This window comes from Corythoichthys intestinalis, chromosome 15 (genome assembly GCF_030265065.1).
Source record: "Corythoichthys intestinalis isolate RoL2023-P3 chromosome 15, ASM3026506v1, whole genome shotgun sequence".
Lineage (NCBI taxonomy): Eukaryota > Metazoa > Chordata > Actinopteri > Syngnathiformes > Syngnathidae > Corythoichthys > Corythoichthys intestinalis.
The window spans coordinates 9,194,745-9,213,373 of NC_080409.1; the positions used below are offsets into that span (position 1 = coordinate 9,194,745).

At 40.4% G+C, this 18,629-nt stretch overlaps 1 protein-coding gene across 1 annotated transcript in view; it reads right to left on the reverse strand.

Annotated features, from left to right (window-relative positions):
- The window catches only part of rtn1a (reticulon 1a), a 76,895-nt gene that overhangs the window by 26,186 nt on the left and 32,080 nt on the right, over window positions 1-18,629 (reverse strand). Inside the window, exon 3 of the mRNA XM_057859262.1 lies at window positions 16,663-17,262. Coding sequence (XP_057715245.1) covers window positions 16,663-17,262 — 600 coding nt within the window. The remainder of the gene's footprint in view (window positions 1-16,662; window positions 17,263-18,629) is intronic.

An 18,629-nucleotide genomic window follows, 5' to 3' on the forward strand; every position in this document is an offset into this window, starting at 1 on the left:
AATGGATTAGACGTCTACTCGCGATAAATTGATTTACAGTGGTGATGAAAGAGTTATGGTGTATCATGATCAGTGTTGTCACTACCGAGTTACTGTAATCTGATTATTACGTTCTTCAGTAACGAGTAATCTAGCGCGTTCATTTTTTCCAAACCAGTAATCTAGATTAAAGTTTGTTTCCTTAGTGCGTTACTGTTTTGTTATTGCCTCTAGGGCTGTCCCAAACGACTAATTTTCTCCCGATTAGTCAGCCGACTATTTTTACGATTAGTCGACTAATCTAATAATTTTTAAAAAATTATTTTTTTTTGTTTTTGTTTACTAATTTAGCAATGAAATTTTTGTTGATGCTTATCAATTCACAAAAAACATATTGGAACACTTAAATTATTTAAAGTACAAATAAACACGTAAATAACAATAATAAATCACAAATAAACAATGAGTTCAAATGCTGATAGAATTACTGTAACTAGTGTAGCATCCCGATTGAAAAGATGGTCTCTTAAACTGATGGTTTACAAATTTTATTCCATCCTTGATGTAATCACACCGTAAAAGCTACGGTGCACACAAATAAAACAACACAATTAGAAATTAACAAAAACTTTTCACCTTTTTCCTTTCAAACCTTATTTATATATCAATTAATTGCCTATATGAATTGCCTTTACCTTAATTTATTACCTTATCATTGACAATCTCTCCCTTGAGTACAATCACTGTATATATTTATGACCTTTTAACCATATATAATTTTCTATACCATAAAATAAACCATAACATGAAATAAACCTGTCAGTTAGCATTAAGAACAATGCATTTATAGGCCCATTGTCAATGAAACATTATTATTTAGTAGGGCGACAGCACCCTCTGGTGTACAAAAAATGAAAGAAAAAAAAATTTACAAACTGGGTGTCGGCGCTTGAGGTGCAGCCAAGCTTGGCATTGAAGAGACAGGACAGAAGAGTGTACCCTCCTTTGTTTCTTTGAAATAAGTCAATGTTTTGGACACTCTGGTGCGCTTTTTTTGGCTTTGTGCCGCTTTCCCCGCTTGCATACAGAGCATCCGACATTCTGAACATTCCACGCATATATTTTTTCAACCCTTCATTAACCATCGACGGGATGTTGTGCTCGTCGACGGATTTACGTCATCGATGACGTCGACTATGTCGACTAGTCGGGACAGCTCTAATTGCCTCATAATGTATGTAGAATGAAGAACGTTGTAGTCATGTACAAAGAGCATTTCGAATAGAAAATGCAAGAAAGGTTCTAGCTACATGTCTGTTCCCATGGTAACCAATCACAGTTACTTCCTGTTTTGGTCGTGCAAAGTGGTTTTGGGACTGAGAAAAGCGTGTACCAACTCAGGTGCACATTCGAGCCGAGTGCAGCCACCTATTGAAATGTGCAAGAGAATGTTGATCTGTTTACATCCATGAATGAACGAGAGTATTTTTCCTTCATTCTGGAGGGTTCCAGCAATAGGTTGGACCCCCTACACGTGTGGCCGTTTCATAGCTTTGCTGTTGCAACGCCGGGTAGTCATCACTCCAAGTTGGCAAGCATTGTTTACATCATATTCGTGTTGCACATGTATGCTGTGAGGTGACGTGTTTGTTTAGCATCTTTGGGATGTTTTGTGCGTCCGATTGAGTGTAAAGTGCTAAGTTGCCGCCAAATTGACCGCGTGTGTGTGTGGCGTACTTCTGGGTTGTGCGCCTGCCCCCACCTTTGTGTTGATTGCACTGTGCCTAACCCAAACCCTAAACCCTAACCCCTAATTCATTTGTGTGTTGTTGATTATTGTGCAGTCAATTTGCATTGTTACATTGGCACTGATATGCTGTTAACCTATAAACCTTTACCCCAAGTTCAGAATTTTTGACATTCGGCTTAATCTTTGAGTTAGCAGGGGTTTAATTAGTCGGTGGAGTTGATTTCCTTGCAGTTTGTCAGTTATTTCTTAGTTTCAGGGCTCCGGAGTGGCTAAGCTAGCACGAGTCAAAGGTGGTTGAAATCAACTCCATCGACTAATTAAATTAGCGAAATATTCTGACCTTCCCATTTAAATTCAATTATGGGAAAGTCAATGACATGCGATGATTTTTTTCTGCTGGCATTCTTATGTTGAGGCGGCAAATGGAGAAAAATTGGTAAAAAGCAACTCATTTTAAAGTATGTTGGTTAAATATGGAAATCAGTCAGCAGTGGGCACTAGGTCAATTATGAAATTGACGCAAATCAGCGGGGAAAACGGTTCAGGTGCTACTGTTCTCTAGAGCACAGGTGTCAAACCGATTCCAGAAAGGGCCAAGTGGGTGCAGGTTTGCTTTCCAACCAATGAAGAGGACACCTTTTCACCAATTAAATCTTTTACATGTGTAATCAGTTAAACTTTGTCAGGTGCTGCTTGTTTCAGCAGGATGTTCATTGGTTAAACTCTCTGCGTTGTATCGGTTGGAAAAAAATCGAGCACCCACTTGGCCCTTTCTGGAATCGGTTTGACACCTGTGCTCTAGAGAATAGTATAGCCCTATGATTCATTTCACAATGATTACTGATTGTAACAGTTGTTATATCCTGTCTTGTCATATCTTTTGTAAATTAAAAGGTCTGTTGTTCTAAAAAAAAAAAAAAAAAAAAGATACAAAAAACACAAAAGCCCAGAAAAAAACCCACCAAAACCTGGAAAAAAAACACTAAACACTTTAGGCACTAAAAGCCTAAAATCCTGTAAAAAAAAAATCCCGAAATACCAAAACTAAAAAAGTGTCGAGACGTCAAAAAAACACACAAAAAATTGAAAAGGAAAAAAAAAAAACCCTCACCCAAATTAGAAAGAAAAAAAAAATTCACAAAAAATGTATTGCATATTTAGTACTAGACATTATTACTTGGCTGTCATTGACTGTGCTAGACATCCAATCGTTGCTGACTGCCCGCGTTCATTTGCCCCTCCCAGTCAACATGGATTGGACGTTCTGGCGCCGTCCATGGCAGCCAATGAGTTAAAAAGGAAATGGCCTACTCTAGTTATTAAAAAACATTTACACTAAAAACGGGATTATATACTACTATGTCCATTGTCCAATGAATGAAAATAGGTTTTTAACTTAAAGTGCCTGTGACAGCATAAAGAAATTTATAAATAGCATTATCATGTGAATTAAAATCATATTTTGAGATGATTCGAATACATCCAACAATTTTGCAAAGCGCAGATGACGAGAAATTAGTCTTTTAATCTGCCGTTTAGCTCCGCCTGTGATTATCGCGCTCTAGCGTCCCCAGCTGGATGATGACGTCGGCAGGGTCACGATTTGGTCTGATTTAGAATTCAGCCCATTGAGGGGGAAGATTCAGAACGAGGAAAATGCGACAGTGAGCAGCAAAATGTCATCTGTATTTCAATCTCTCCAATATTTTTACAGGATATTCTTTTTATCTAAGTATTTTCCCTAATTGCCAAAAAAAAATGGTATGGTCATGAGAAATACAGTGCGGCAAATAAGTATTTAGTCAACCACTAATTGTGCAAGTTCTCCCACTTGAAAATATTAGAGAGGCCTGTAATTGTCAACATGGGTAAACCTCAACCATGAGAGACAGAATGTGAAAAAAAAAAAACAGAAAATCACATTGTTTTTGATTTTTAAATAATTTATTTGCAAATCATGGTGGAAAATAAGTATTTGGTCGATAGCAAAAGTTAATCTCAATCCTTTGTTATGTACCCTTTGTTGGCAATAACGGGGGCCAAACGTTTTCTGTAACTCTTCACAAGCTTTTCACACACTGTTGCTGGTATTTTGGCCCATTCCTCCATGCAGATCTCCTCTAGAGCAGAGATGTTTTGGGGCTGTCGTTGGGCAATTTATTATTATTTTCCACCATGATTTGCAAATAAATTATTTTAAAAATTCTTTAAAAATCAAACAATGTGATTTTCTGATTTTGTTTCCACATTCTGTCTTTCATGGTTGAGGTTTACCTATGTTGACAATTGCAGGCCTCTCTAATATTTTCAAGTGGGAGAACTTGCGCAATTAGTGGTTGACAAAATACTTATTTGCCCCACTGTAACACTCTTGTGGTAAATGGAATAGGAAATATTAAAAATGCATTTATTCAGTATAACGGGGCAAAATTACTGCATAATGGTCAAAACTGCCGACTTCTTAACCTCCCGAACGGTATTTTATGCAACCAAAGTTAGTCCAGCTTTTGTCATTTCCTTGCCTTCGGAGACAGAGGAAAGAGCGTAAACAAAACAGGAGGTTTTACAGCTAGCCGAAGTGCTAATCCGAACCGAGCGGCTGTTCAATTTTTTTTCAAAACTACCACGACTCATGCCACACACGGCGGCGGGGTTGATTGTCTTTACCGATCGGCCAGCCCCCGGCGCAGAGCAAGTTTCGGCTCGTTGTTCGCCTGCTGCGGGCAGTAGTGCTCGTTGCAGGGATAGCAGCTGGAGAATGACCGCCGAGCGGCTGTTCCAATCTTTTTCGCCTTTCGAACACGAACAATCACACAAAACTACCACGACTCATGTCACACACGGCAGCGAGGGTGACAGCCTTGGTCAGGTCTTGATAAAAAATCAGTCATGAAGCTGCAGCTAGTACAGAATGCTGCTGCCAGAGTCTTTACAAATACAAGAAAATCGGACCACCTTACAACGGTCTTGAAATCGTTACACTGGCTTCCAGTGAGTCAAAGCATAGACTATAAAATACTACTGCTCGTCTACAAAACACTTAATGGCCTTGGAGCAAAATATATGCTTGATTTGTTGGATCCCTATGAAACATCTAGACTCCTAAGGTCGTTTAGAACCGGTTTCCCATATGTTCCAAGAACAAGAACCAAGCAGGGTGAGGCAGCATTTAGTTATGCTCCTCACCTCTGGAACAAATTACCTGGTCTTAAGTGCCCTCAAACTGTTAGCTCCTTTAAATCAGGGCTAAAATTCTTTTATCACAGCATATCCATAACTGTCGATATATTTCAAATTTCAAGCTATTTTCTTATTATTCATTTTCTGCTTTATTTCTATTCCTGATTTCAATTTAATGTGATTTTGATGTACAATTTCTTTTCCTGTTTCGATCGCCTTTGTTTTAACGTTCTTTTGATTTAATGTGATGTATAGCACTTTGAATTGCCTTGTGTTGAGTTGTGCTATACTAATAAATTTGCCTTGCCTTGCCAACATTCACCGATTGGCCAGCCCCCGGCAGCGAACAAGTTTCGGCTCGTCATTCTCCTGCTGCGGGCAGGAGTGCTTGTTGCAGGGGACGCAGCTAGAGAATGACCGCCGGACAAACCGGCCGATGTCGGACGACCGCGTGGCTGCCCAAGCCGAGGATAGCGGTCAATTGGTGGGCACACCCAGAAGACCGAGGGGGTGGAAGTGACCAAGGTGTGTGCTCGTCGGCTGAGTGGCCTTCTCGAAGGACAGGGAGCATTGTCACCCGCAAAATGCAAGCCACCTCCTTATTAAAACGTGTGCCATAATCCCAGTATTTGACATAATACAAACCTCGTCGGTACAATGGTCCCACAGTTGTCGGACTTGTTTTGGCCGTTTTCTGCAGTGAACGGGAACTTTTTGAAACCCCAAAACAGTCGCACACCTCTCCCTGGTGCAGCAACAAAAGCCTGCAGCACGTTGGCTGGCGTCATGTGAAAAACAAATGCATCCGCAAAATCAGCTGTATCCGCAGTCTTTCTGCATGCTATATAGCCATGGCTGCATTGAGAAGGTAATCTCTAACGCTGACGTCACATTCGCCTTCTTCCTCAAACTGAGACTGGAGCCGGAAGTCACTCTTATTCATTGCGCGGGATTCAAAAAATTGAATATTAGGGCTGTCAAACGACTAAAATTTTAATGGAGTTAATCACAGCTTAAAAATGAATTAATCGTAATTAATCGCAATTCAAACCATCTATAAAATATGACATATTTTTCTGTAAATTATTGTTGGAATGGAAAGATAAGACACAAGACGGATATATACATTCAACATACTGTACATAAGTACTGTATTTGTTTATTATAACAATAAATCCACAAGATGGCATTAACATTATTAATATTCTGTTAAAGGGATTCATGCATAGAAAGACTTGTAGTTCTTGAAAGATAAATGTTGGTACAAGTTATAGGAATTTTTATATTAAAACCCCTCTTAATGTTTTCGTTTCAATAAAATTTGTAAAATTTTCAATCAAAAAATAAACTAGTAGATTACCATATACACCACAAGGTGTCAATGGCAAGTTTAAATTACTTAGAAATCAAGCAGATGAGTGTGTTTTGTCCCTTGACCAACGCCGTAGTTCCCTGCTTACTTGTCCATCCATTGTACATCATTTGAGTGCTGGCTTCACAATGTACGAGACATCTGATCGTTTGTATATTGTGACGGAATATTGCCATCCAGTGTATTTGTCCAGCTAAACGACAGCTAAACGAAATGTTTGAATAGTTTGTCCAAAGTCTGAGCCTCATTAATACAGATAGAAGCGCTTTTCTTTTTGTGAACATTATTTTTTTGAGAGATAGGAATATTATTCTTGCTCTGTATTCTGTCCTCAATGTGTGTGAGTACACAAATTGACAGATAGCGAACAACAGAAGCTCCAAAGAGGAATCAGGCATTGAGGCAAAGTTGAATGGGCTTTACTGTAGTCATCAATTCTCTTGACAGGCGCACATTTCTGATTATTGTAAAACTGAAAATAATAAACATTGTGTCAATAATTTGCACAAGTCACAAAATAACACAAAGTATACACACACGTGTCCATTTCAGCAGTAGCACTAGCCAGTTAGCTCACAGGCAACAAATAATGTCACTACATTGCACCATATATGTAAACAAAATGAAATGTACATCACCAATAATTACACAATGCTCATGAATATATACAAAGAAAAAAATGCAACTCACAAGCGATGCATGTAAAAGACACAAACAGTGTGATGAGACTGTGAGAACTGCCACTGAATACTGGATGCAGACGTTAGCTGGTCTGTAAAGCACTGTATTGGTATGAGTTCGCGTCGACATATAATCACGTCAGCAGAGCGTGCTGAAACCCATAAAATCAGTCGCACCCAATTGCCAGCAGAGGGCGACAAAACTCCAAAACACACAAGTAACAAGTGGACATGACACTGTGCTGTCATTGTAATCTGTTTGAGCGGGGCATGTACGTTAAATGCGTCAAATATTTTAACGTGATTAATTTTTAAAAAATTAATTACCGCCCGTTAACGCGATAAATTTGACAGCCCTAAAATATATCGATCGCTTCCACACACATCCAGGCGGTCCATTTCATTCAGGAGCATAACATACCATGTGAAATATGAAATAAACATGCTTTTTGCCGTCATAGGCACTTTAACTGAATGAAGCATCTCGAATACAATATAAAATGATATATTTTCACTTAAATCCATGAACACAGCTGCTGCTGAGCTGTTCAAATAACCAGTTTGCCCTATGAGTCACTGAGTGCTTCTACTTTAATAATGAATATGCAGAGGCATGAATTGTGCATGTAAGCTTAAGCACAATACTCATTACCTTGAGGGGTGTGTGTTTACCGACCGCTGCCTCCTCGAGAACAAAGCAGACGGCGAAACAAGAAGTGTGTAGTACCTCAACAAAATAAATGATAAGGGAAACTGCACAGTCACCATGATGTCAGCAGTGAGAGGAAAGCACTTGATTGATATACAGTATAGCGTATTTCAGCTTCTCTTCACTCGCCCCCTGCAGGCAGCCACACCTCACACATTATGTTCACTGCAGCCTCCACACTGCCAACACCCACTATCAAGTAGAAGAAAACAATCTCTCAACCAGACGGAACATGCTCCCCCATCAGTGTTGCTATGGAAACTAGGGACGAAGCACCAGCCTCCCCAGCACTGAGCAAAGATGCACTGCGCCCTCTACAGGCGGATAAACAGACATGTGACCTGTTTTTTGTTTTCAATTTCCAGAACCTTCTCACGGTGAATAAACAAAAAAGATGGGGATGGATGAGAATCATGAAATGACTCGTTATACTCAATTTTGCACCAATCACCTAAAATCTTCACATGATGTAAACACAGATAGACGATGACCAATAGTAAGCAAAAATACACATTCTAACATTAAATGTGCAGTTTAGAGCGGATAAACTCAATCGAACTGTGGCTGCCATGTTTGTTTGACCTAATCCGAGGATTTAAAAGAGGCATAGAAACAAGGAGGCAGACGCTGTGAGACGTGCTATCAATACTACTTTGACACTTGATGCTGCTCACTCACAGACATTTTCTTGTTTCGCAAGTCTGACAATAGTTTTGCATTGCCCCCCCCCTTAAATCCACCACTAGGGGGAAGCAGACACACAAAGGCCTCAAAGGTTGACTTGGCACAGAGAAGCAGAGCAGATCTCTAAACAAGCCTGTTTAATTTGCGACCTCATCAACAAACAACAAAACAGCCCCACGTGCAGCAGCTTGCAGTCAACAAATCAAATCAGGGAATGTGTGCTAACAGACAAGTTTCGGAGGTACTTCTGCATTTCTTCTGCTCGTGACTTCCGTTTTCCACGTTCTCTAACCAAAAGAACAATGATGCTGGAGTGGCATCACTCATCAAAATCCCTCAAAAAATTCAATTTGGAAATACCGCATCCATCTGCCATCATCACGACATGGGAGGACAACAAGTCCACGAAGGCAGATGTGGAACCACGCCCGTGCCACCACAAAGACCAGTTTGTGTAGCCATATTGTTGCTGTTTTATGGAAGGTACCGTAATTTTCCGACTATAAGCCGCTACTTTTTTCCTTCATTTTGATACCTGTGGCTTATAGTCCAGTGCGGCTTATATGTTAAATTTATTTGAGTTAGTAGGTAACAATTTATGTGACAGCGGCATCATAAGACTGACATAAGACAGTCATAATTATGACATGATACTATCATGAGTATTACTGAATGCTTATGTCATTAAGTGTCATCCGGGAAATTATGTCACTAGCTTCATTTATTTCCAGCTTGAATTTTTACATCCATTCAAAAGTGAAATCTTTTGCCAGATAACACTAAATGACATCTGTTATAAGCATTCATTAATGCTCAGGACAGTGTCATGTCATTAATTATGACTGTCTAATGACAGTCTTATGTCGCCACTGTCAGAAAAAGTGTAAGCAAATACCATAACTAACGATTGATGAAACAACTGGAACAGTAACTGAAGAAATAATTAGCACAGAACATGAATTTTTAATAAAATTTACATCTGTACAATGCAATGCATGCTAGGAGGCATGTTGGATGACAACAGTGTTTACAGCAGGTGGCAGCAGAGGTTGCCTGTCTCCACCAAGGGAGCAGTGATGGCCAAATGAAGCTTCTTGAAGGAATGAAGCTTTGCAGCCAATTGATTCAAAGATTCATGGTGCTTCATTTGGTCTTATGACAGTCGTATGATGCCGCTGTCAAATTAAGTGTGGCCGGTTACTATCTTTTGGTGTAAATATCCCATAAAACTGAGGATAGCTGCGGCTTATAGTCCAGTGCGGCTTATCTATGAACAAATGCCGTTTTCGGGCCAAATTTGGTGGGCTGCGGCTTATAGTCAGGTGCGAAAATTAGGGGTATGTTCTTCCTATCCCTAGATTTTCATGTGTCCAATCCTCCAAAAATATTAAAGCTAAAATCTTTCGCATGAAACGACTTGTTGTCTTTGATATTGTTATTACGATGATGATTGTAATTGTGATGATGTTTAATAATATTTACTACAACTGCAGTACTGCAACACATGCTAACTGCTGCTAGCCTGATGCTAATCAGTACATGTAGGATGGCACACATCCAGTGGGGCAAATAAGTATTTAGTCAACCACTAATTGTGCAAGTTCTCCCACTTGAAAATATTAGAGAGGCCTGAAATTTGTTAACATGGATAAACAGAATGTGGGAAAAAAAAACAGAAAATCACTTTGTTTGATTTTTAAAGAATTTATTTGCAAATCATGGTGGAAAATAAGTATTTGGTCAATACCAAACAGACGGGCCTGGACCTGTACTGGCTTCAGCACAAGGACACGTCTGGCAGTGCAGGATTTGAGTCCCTGGTGGCGCATTGTGTTACTGATAGTAGCCTTTGTTACTGTGGTCCCAGCTCTCTGTAGGTCATTCACTTGGTCCCCCCGTGTGGTTCTGGGATTTTTGCTCACCGTTCTTGTTATCATTTTGACGCCACGGGATGAGATCTTGCATGGAGCCCCAGATCGAGGTAGATTATCAGTGGTCTTGTATGTCTTCAATATACCCTACCCACCGACGTCACAAAACCACGTGCTCGCTGTGTGGTTCCGCCCACTTGTCCGTCATTTTGTCTCTGTATTAGCATTGTTTTCAATTGATCGAGGAATTTAAAATGCATTTCATGGAAGACCCGGTGCTTTCTGATGCCGTAAACTCACTGGATGTGTTGCATAAAAGGCGTTATGTGGAAAAGCTTCGTTCTATACAGTCGCCAGATCCATATTTGATGCCCAAATCGATATTTTTCGACCCACTGTCTTCGCCCTGTCTGCCTGACATCTGCTACGCTGATATTTACAATTATCTTGTCCACACAAAATCAGCCTATTCTCACGAAAATTTGAAAAACTTCAAGAGCTTGGAGGCTTATAAATACTTCGTTGCTGGTTGGGTGAAACAGGTCCTCGTCCACGAAAATTCGGCAGGAATCTATCTTGTGCTTAGAAAGGTGAGTTACGAAATTTTCAATTCAAAATCTTTTGTTATTGCTAACATCCACTGTCAAGTCTAATGTATTTCATGTCGTTTGTCAATGGAGTTAAGGCTTTTAATGTTTATATGGTTTAGCGATAGCACTCTCACTACATACATACGTGTATGTTGTCGGCGATTAGCCTAGCAATGATCTTAATTGTGGTTATTTGTCAGCCCCGTAGACGAGGCCAGTTTCTTTCACTTGGTACCAGCTAAATATTATTAAAAAAATAACGATGGTGGAAGAAAGGGAAGTCACAAACATCTTGAATTTGAAACTATGTCGTACTACGTCGTATGTTGTCGGCGATTAGCCTCGCAATGATCTTAATTGTGGTTATTTGTCAGCCCCGTAGACGAGGCCAGTTTCTTTCACTTGGTACCAGCTAAATATTATTCAAAAAATAACGATGGTGGAAGAAAGGGAAGTCACAAACATCTTGAATTTGAAACTGTCGTACTACGTCGTATGTTGTCGGCGATTAGCCTCGCAGTGATCTTAATTGTGGTTATTTGTCAGCCCAAAACCCTCTAAGTATATCTTAAATGCATCTTACCGGATATAAAATGACTACTACATAGTCTGTGGTGATTTTTTGGTGCCCAGTTTTCACGTCGAATTGCAGCCGTCCATTTCGCTCTCCTCTTATATACGGAATACGGTAAAACTTCAAGTCTCTCCTTCCATCTTCTCTGTTAGTGCAACCAACAGCCACACACGCCTTCACCATTTTGATTATTAATGTTAAGGAGCAGAAAACCACGCCGTAAATAGGAGGAATGTACGTAGCCGTAACAGGTTAACACTATGTTTTGACGGACAAGTGGGCGGTACCATTCAGGAGAGCGGAGTTGTGACGTCACGTGGGTAGGGTCTATTTTCTAATAATTGCTCCCACAGTTGATTTCTTTACACCAAGCATTTTACCTATTGCAGATTCAGTCTGGTGTCCTTCGACAGCTCTTTGGTCTTGGCCATAGTGGAGTTTGGAGTGTGACTGAGTTGTGGACAGATGTCTTTTGTACCGATAATGAGTTAAAACAGGTGTCATTAATACAGGTAACGAGTGGAGCCTCGTTAGACCTCGTTAGAACAAGTTAGACCTCTTTGACAGCCAGAAATCTTGCTTGTTTGTAGGTGACCAAATACTTATTTTCCACTGTAATTTGGAAATAAATTCTTTAAAAACCAAACAATGTGGTTTTCAGTTTTTTTCCACATTCTGTCTCTCATGGTTGAGGTTTACCCATTCTGACAATTATAGGCCTCTCTAATCTTTTCAAGTAGGAGAACTTGCACAATTGGTGATTGACTAAATACTTATTTGCCCCACTGTAAATGCAAGTGTTACAAGTTTTTTGTTCGTTTGTTTACAAGTGGAACTTGATGTGCCTCACAACAACACTTACTGTACGTCGATGGACATATATCGAGACTAAGTGTATTTTACTTTGATAATGCTTACGCTCCACCTTTGTTAAAATTTTTGTAATGATTTTATAAATTGTGATGTATTCACCTGTTCTGCACATGCACCAATCGTTTTAAATAAAACAACAAATTGAATCATGTCCAAAAGTTTTATTGCGATCAGTATCTGCAATAAAAACAAATGACATACTATTTGGGTTTATATGTACATGTGTGATGAGCTCATAATACCATAGCTATAATCTAACCAGATGAAAAATACCTTGTAACAACAAAATCTGTGTCAGCCCTTCTGCATTTTGCAATTGTAGTATTATTTGTAATTTTGTCTCATTTTGGTCACTCAAATGGCCGGGATATCAATCTACACCTCATGTTAACACAGGCTGCACAGCTTGTTAGAATTTTGTCCACGAACGATTTAGAAAGTGATAAAAACAAACTCACAACACAGAAAGTCATGGAGCCTCATCTACGTTGTGCTTAATCTATTTTTAGAGATTCTGTGGGTTCCTCTGGTTTGATTTTGCAGTTTTAACTTTGTCTACACACGGCTTACTTTAACTGCACTTCATGTTGTTCTGTCTAAACCCGGGGTCCTCAATTTGCGGTCCGCGGTCCACAACTGGACCACGGCACACCTCTCTGCGGACCCAGAGCAAATGGCACTTTGCAAATAAAAAATAAAGAAAAAAAAACTTTTTTTTTCATATATTATTTGTATGAATCGCCGATCTATCACTATGCGCTACAATGCTATCGCTAAATTCTGTTTCATTTTTAGTTAAATATCTTCCATGTTGCCACTTCTGATGCGCTGATTGGCTAAGAGAGCCTGCATGGATGCGCTGATTGGCTGAGAGAGCGTGCATGGATGCGCTGATTGGCTGAGAGAGCCTGCATACTGCTAGCTAGAGTGGACGGACTGCAGCAGTGTGAAACACGAGTCGCACCTGGCACAATGCAATCTTTTTGTTTACATGCCATCAGTAGAAGACTGAATCTAACAAAATGTCATGCTCAAAGTTGACCAAGAGAAGAAAAGTGGACAATGAAAATCGTCATTCCCCATTTTACCAATTGTAAGTACCAAACCAGACAGTTGCTCTGTTAAAAAGTGAAAATGTGAAACGCTATTATGTTAAAGAGCACAGCTCTTTTGAAGAGAAATTTCCTCCTAAATCAGAATTGAAAAGGCAAGAAATTAACAGGTTGAAGCAGTCATATCAAGAGTCAAGCAAGGTTATTGTTAAATCTATGACACAACAACAAATTGCAACACAGTGCTCACCCAGAGTGTTGTGGGTGTTGGCCAAACATAAGAAGATGAAGAAGTAATAAAAGAGTGTATGACTGAAGTGATGGCAGTAATGTTCGAAGGAAAAAAAAGGAGGAAATGACAACAAAAATCAAACAAATCTCACTCTCAGATTCACCAACCACAAGATGCACTGAAGTACTGGCTGATGATGTGAGTAAACAGTTTTGTGACCCCCAAATGCATTTCTCTCATTGAGCAGTGTTTTACAGTTACTGGCAATAATTATTTTGTATGCACCTTAATGACAGAGCTTGTCATTCATGTACATGTGAACATGTACTGTACTACTTGCACGTTTTCTTTATTGTCCAGCAGTGTTTTACAGTTACAAAATGTACTGTCAATAGTTATTGTTTGCACCTTAATGACAGATCTCGTCAATTATTTAGTGTGCATCTGTAAACACTGTACTTGCATGTTTTTGTTTATTTGGTATTTTTATTTTAAGTCAAGAAAATGTTTTGTTTATTTATTTATTGAATCAGAATGAGCATTGTATTTTTGTTTGATCAAAAGAAAACCCTCTTTATAAAAAAATAAAATAATAATTTTTGACCTTCAAGATTTGTATATAAGGACCCCTGGTCTAAACTGAAAGTCCATGTTCTGCTCAGGAACCTTGTCTATAGGGCTGTTTAAATGAAAAGTCTTAGTCTTCAATATATTTTCTATGGAACAAGCGCGATGAAGCAAAAATCGCCAACCCTCTTGCGGCAAAGCGACACGCGATGTTCGTGCACGTATCTGTGCACACACGGACCAGCGACGCGATAAAAAAAAAAAAAAAAGGAAATGGTTCTATTTCTGTCGCCGTCGCCTGGCACAACAACCAATCAATCGGCAACGGATATAATGATCGACAAATCAACTGCGAGGTCACTGGCCACCTGGAAATTAACATCCACAAGCCTCACTTTGTTAACATTATGACAGGTAGTCCCCGGGTTACGAACGAGTTCCGTTCCTACGCTGGCAAAGTAACCCAACTTTCCGCGTAAATCGGAATTAACCCTTTAAATCATAGGGATGTCCCAATCGCATATTTTTGCACCCGGGTCAGAGTCACCTGATTTTGAGAATCTGCCTATAGAGAGTCCCGATTCGATACCAAAAAAAGAAATTGTTCCCTGATGTGTTCAATGTATTTATTCAGATTTAGCATTGGAAAGAGATACATATAAGACATGTTTTTTCCCTAAAGTATAATTAAAAAAAAAAAAACTTTAATGTATATGTATATTTTAATAAATGATTTTTAAGCACTTCTAATGTAATAATTATGTTAAGTTTTAAACATGTTGCTTTCCCACCAAATTATTTTTAAACAGTAACGTAGAAAAATACTTGCCTTTATTTAATGCTTCATTGAGTAAGTCCACTCAAATCCACTCAGGCTGCTGAGAACACTTAGTGTTAAACAAGCTCAACGATGATTGACAGATGCGGCGTCTTTCAAGTCAGCGATCCTAGGCTTCTCTGGTAACATCAAAGCTTCCACAGCTGTCACTTATCGTTAACATTAACAAGCAGCAAACTGCAGTGCACTGTTGAGCAAGAAAAGCAGCAGAAGGTAGAGTGAAGGCTGTACGGGCATGAAGCAGAGCAACATAAAATATATTTTTTAATTAAAAACCCGATCCCTTTCAGCCGATTCCGATCCTCTGAAAAACGGTGCGATCAGCCTGATTTCCGATCACGTGATCGGATCGGGACATCTCTATTAAATACCCTACAAATCCTACAGGCTTTCCCCTCTCTGGGCCAAATTATACCGGATGTGTCTTCGGTCCGGGAAGATATAGTGCTGGAGCCAGTCCATTTCCATTCTATCATATTTTTCAAAGAATACTGGCCACGTCAGTCGGCTATTTTCTATTTTTGCCGGAGACGCATCTATCAAATTGGGCGGAGCCAGGGCTGGGGTCATCATCCCAGTTGCGTATTCACAGTTTTAACACCAGCGAACATGGACGAAGAACGCTTCATCATGGAGGTGAAAAGTCACAAAGTGATTTATGATGCAGCAGATCATTATTATGAGGACAACATTAAAAAGGAAGCTGCATGGTGTCTTATTTTGTGTTTTTCTGGCAAAGATCTCAAACATACGACGTGCTGACATCTTTGTTTTTTTTTATTTTTATTAACACACGGCGAAAACACACGGAAAAAAAAACTTCTACAACCTGTGACTCTCGGCAAGCTGTGTGTGTCTCTTTCTTACTCCCGCGTCGCATGAACAAATCAATACCACCGTAGCTTGCACTTCAGGGTGGCTTGGAAAACATTCAATCAGAATATTAGACATAGAAGGCCATAGCAGAAGCTATAAGGATGGACGGTGAGTTTTTATGCAAGGTATGTAGTTTAAAACAGTGATTAAACAGTGTCACAAACTCATGGTAAAAGCAAAATAAATTCGGGGAAAAAATGTTGAGTCAAATCAAGTCCACCTCTCTCGCTCTGCTTCTCTGTTGAGTACAGACTCCGTGTGTTTGTCGCAAGCGCCCACGCGAGAGCTCACGACGAAACAGAGTTGCCGGACCACAGCTGTGCGTAGCCGGTATGTTTTGCCAATTTCTGACGTACTGCGAAGCACGCGGTCAACACGAAGCTGTGTCGGACCTTGACCAAAGACTCGTCCGGTATAATTTGGCCCTCTCTCTAACTCGGCTGCGCAACTTCTTCGTTTTAACAAATGCGCTCTTCCTCGCGTGTGCTCATGCGCTTTCCTTCGTGTGCACAAATACGATCTACTTTGTGTGTACATGCGGGCCGTTAGTACTACCTGCTCCACGCTTCCTGCGCCAAGATAAAAGTATGCATCACAAAACAAAAGTCAACATTATAAGAAAAAATACTAGACTGGTGAAATCACAAAAGTCGGGTACGTTGTAACCCGGGAGACTACCTGTACTTATGAAATGACTGACTTGGATTTAAATACAGGTATTTCTCTGACAAAAAAAAAACTGACAAAAAGCTCTGGAAAGCTTGTTCCTAAATGTGTAAGGTCGCAAAAGATCAAGTTTGGACGGACCAAAAATAGAGAAAAAAATTCTACTCACCTTTTTGTTTGTTGAAACCCTCCAGTAGGAAGGAAGCAGCCAATTTCCCTAGATCCACTTTGCTTTGGTGGCCCTTCTTGTCCTCTTGACTGAACCTCTCCGGACGCACCTCTGGGGGCACTGTTGCCGTCGGGGGCTTGGGCTTGCTCGGGCGCTCTTCTTCCGCTTTCATCTTTTCCGCGAAGGAGGGCTCGGCCGGCTGACGGGGGCTGCGGGAAACCGGGTCGGGGCCTCCCACGCCCTGTTCTCTTTTCGGGCTTTCTTCCGATGCGGACTCGATGAAGAGGTCACTGTCGAGTTCCGCCTCCCTTTCCTCGCGTAGAATGCTGTAAGCCGCAGGCGGGGCGTGGTTGCCGGTCTTAGGAGCCGCCGGCGGGTCGCCGGATCGGTCGAAGGCGCCCTTACTTTTCGTAGGCTCAGCAAATGGGTCGCTGCTGGCCCTGGGAGGCTCTTCAGACACCAGCTCGATTTCGGAGTCTCCAGACTCGGCACTGCTACCGTCTTGCTCTTTGGCACCGACCTTTGAGCCTGGACCGTATTTGCTCGGCGCCGACTTCACAACATCAGATTTGACCGTATCACGCGAAGGGAAATCTTTTTCTGCAAAAAATAGATATGTGTATTCATCATTTAGCCTGTCATATAAAAATGTGAAAGGGACTATAACTTATGTGAATTGGGTAAAAATTACGTAGAGGTCGACTGATTGTCTGGTCGATATGTGTACTTTTTTTTCCAACATCGGCCACCGGCCGATTAAAAACGAAACTGATAACGAAGGATTTTGATCAGGCATGTTTGAGGGCAACTGTGGCCGCCACTGACTGACAGTAGGACTCCGGAAGGACCCTAAAACAAGAAACTTTAGACTTGCACATTTTTTGTAAATATTGTAAGATTTTTTTGTTTAAATCTTGCATGACTGATATGCAATGTTGATTTAGCCTTTTAAGGTTTTTAGTGAGTGCAGAGGCGGGTAGTAACGCGTTACATTTACAATTCTGTCAGATAATGCTCACTTTCTCCCAGAAAATGATTGCAATTACAAATGCTTTGGTAGTAATATCTTCATTTATTGTGCTTGCAATGAAAAAACACAAAAGAGAATGGGGAAAAAAATTAAATCATTATCATTTTACACAAAACTCCAAGAATGGGCCGGACAAAAGTATTGGCGCCATTTGAAAAATCATTGATGCTTCTCTAATTCACACATGCAGCCAGTTAAAATGGATTAAAGTTGACTCAACCTCTGTCCTGTGTCGTTGTGTGTACCACATTGAGCATGGAGAAAAGAAAGAAGACCAATGAACTGTCCGAGGACTTGAGAAGCAAAATTGTGAGGAAGCATGGGCAATCTCAAGGCTACAAGTCCATCTCTAAAGACCTGAATGTTCCTGTGTCTACCATGCACAGTGTCATCAATAAGTGTAAAGCCCATGGCACTGTGGCTAACCTCCCTAGATGTGGACGGAAAAGAAAAATTGAATTGGATAAAGAACCTGGACTAATATCCAAACAAGTTCAAGCTGTCCTGCAGTCCGAGGGTACAACAGTGTCAACCCGTACTATCCGTCGGCGTCTTGATGAAAAGGGACTCTATGGTAGGATACCCAGGAAGAACCCACTTCTGACCAGAGACATAAAAAAGCCAGGTTGCCAAAACTTAACTGAGAAAGCCAGAAATGTTTTGGAAGAATGTTCTCTGGTCAGATGAGACCAAAGTAGAGATTTTTTGGGGAAAAGGCATCGACATAAAGCTTACAGGAAAAAAAACAAGGTCTTCATAGAAAAGAACACGGTCCCCACAGTCAAATATGGCAGAGGTTCCCTGATGTTTTTGGGGTTGCTTTGCTACCTCTGGTACTGTACTGCTTGACCGTGTGTATGGACTACCAACAAATTTTGCAGCGTAATGTAGGGCACAGTGTGAGAAAGCTGCGTCTCCCTCAGAGGTCATGGGTTTT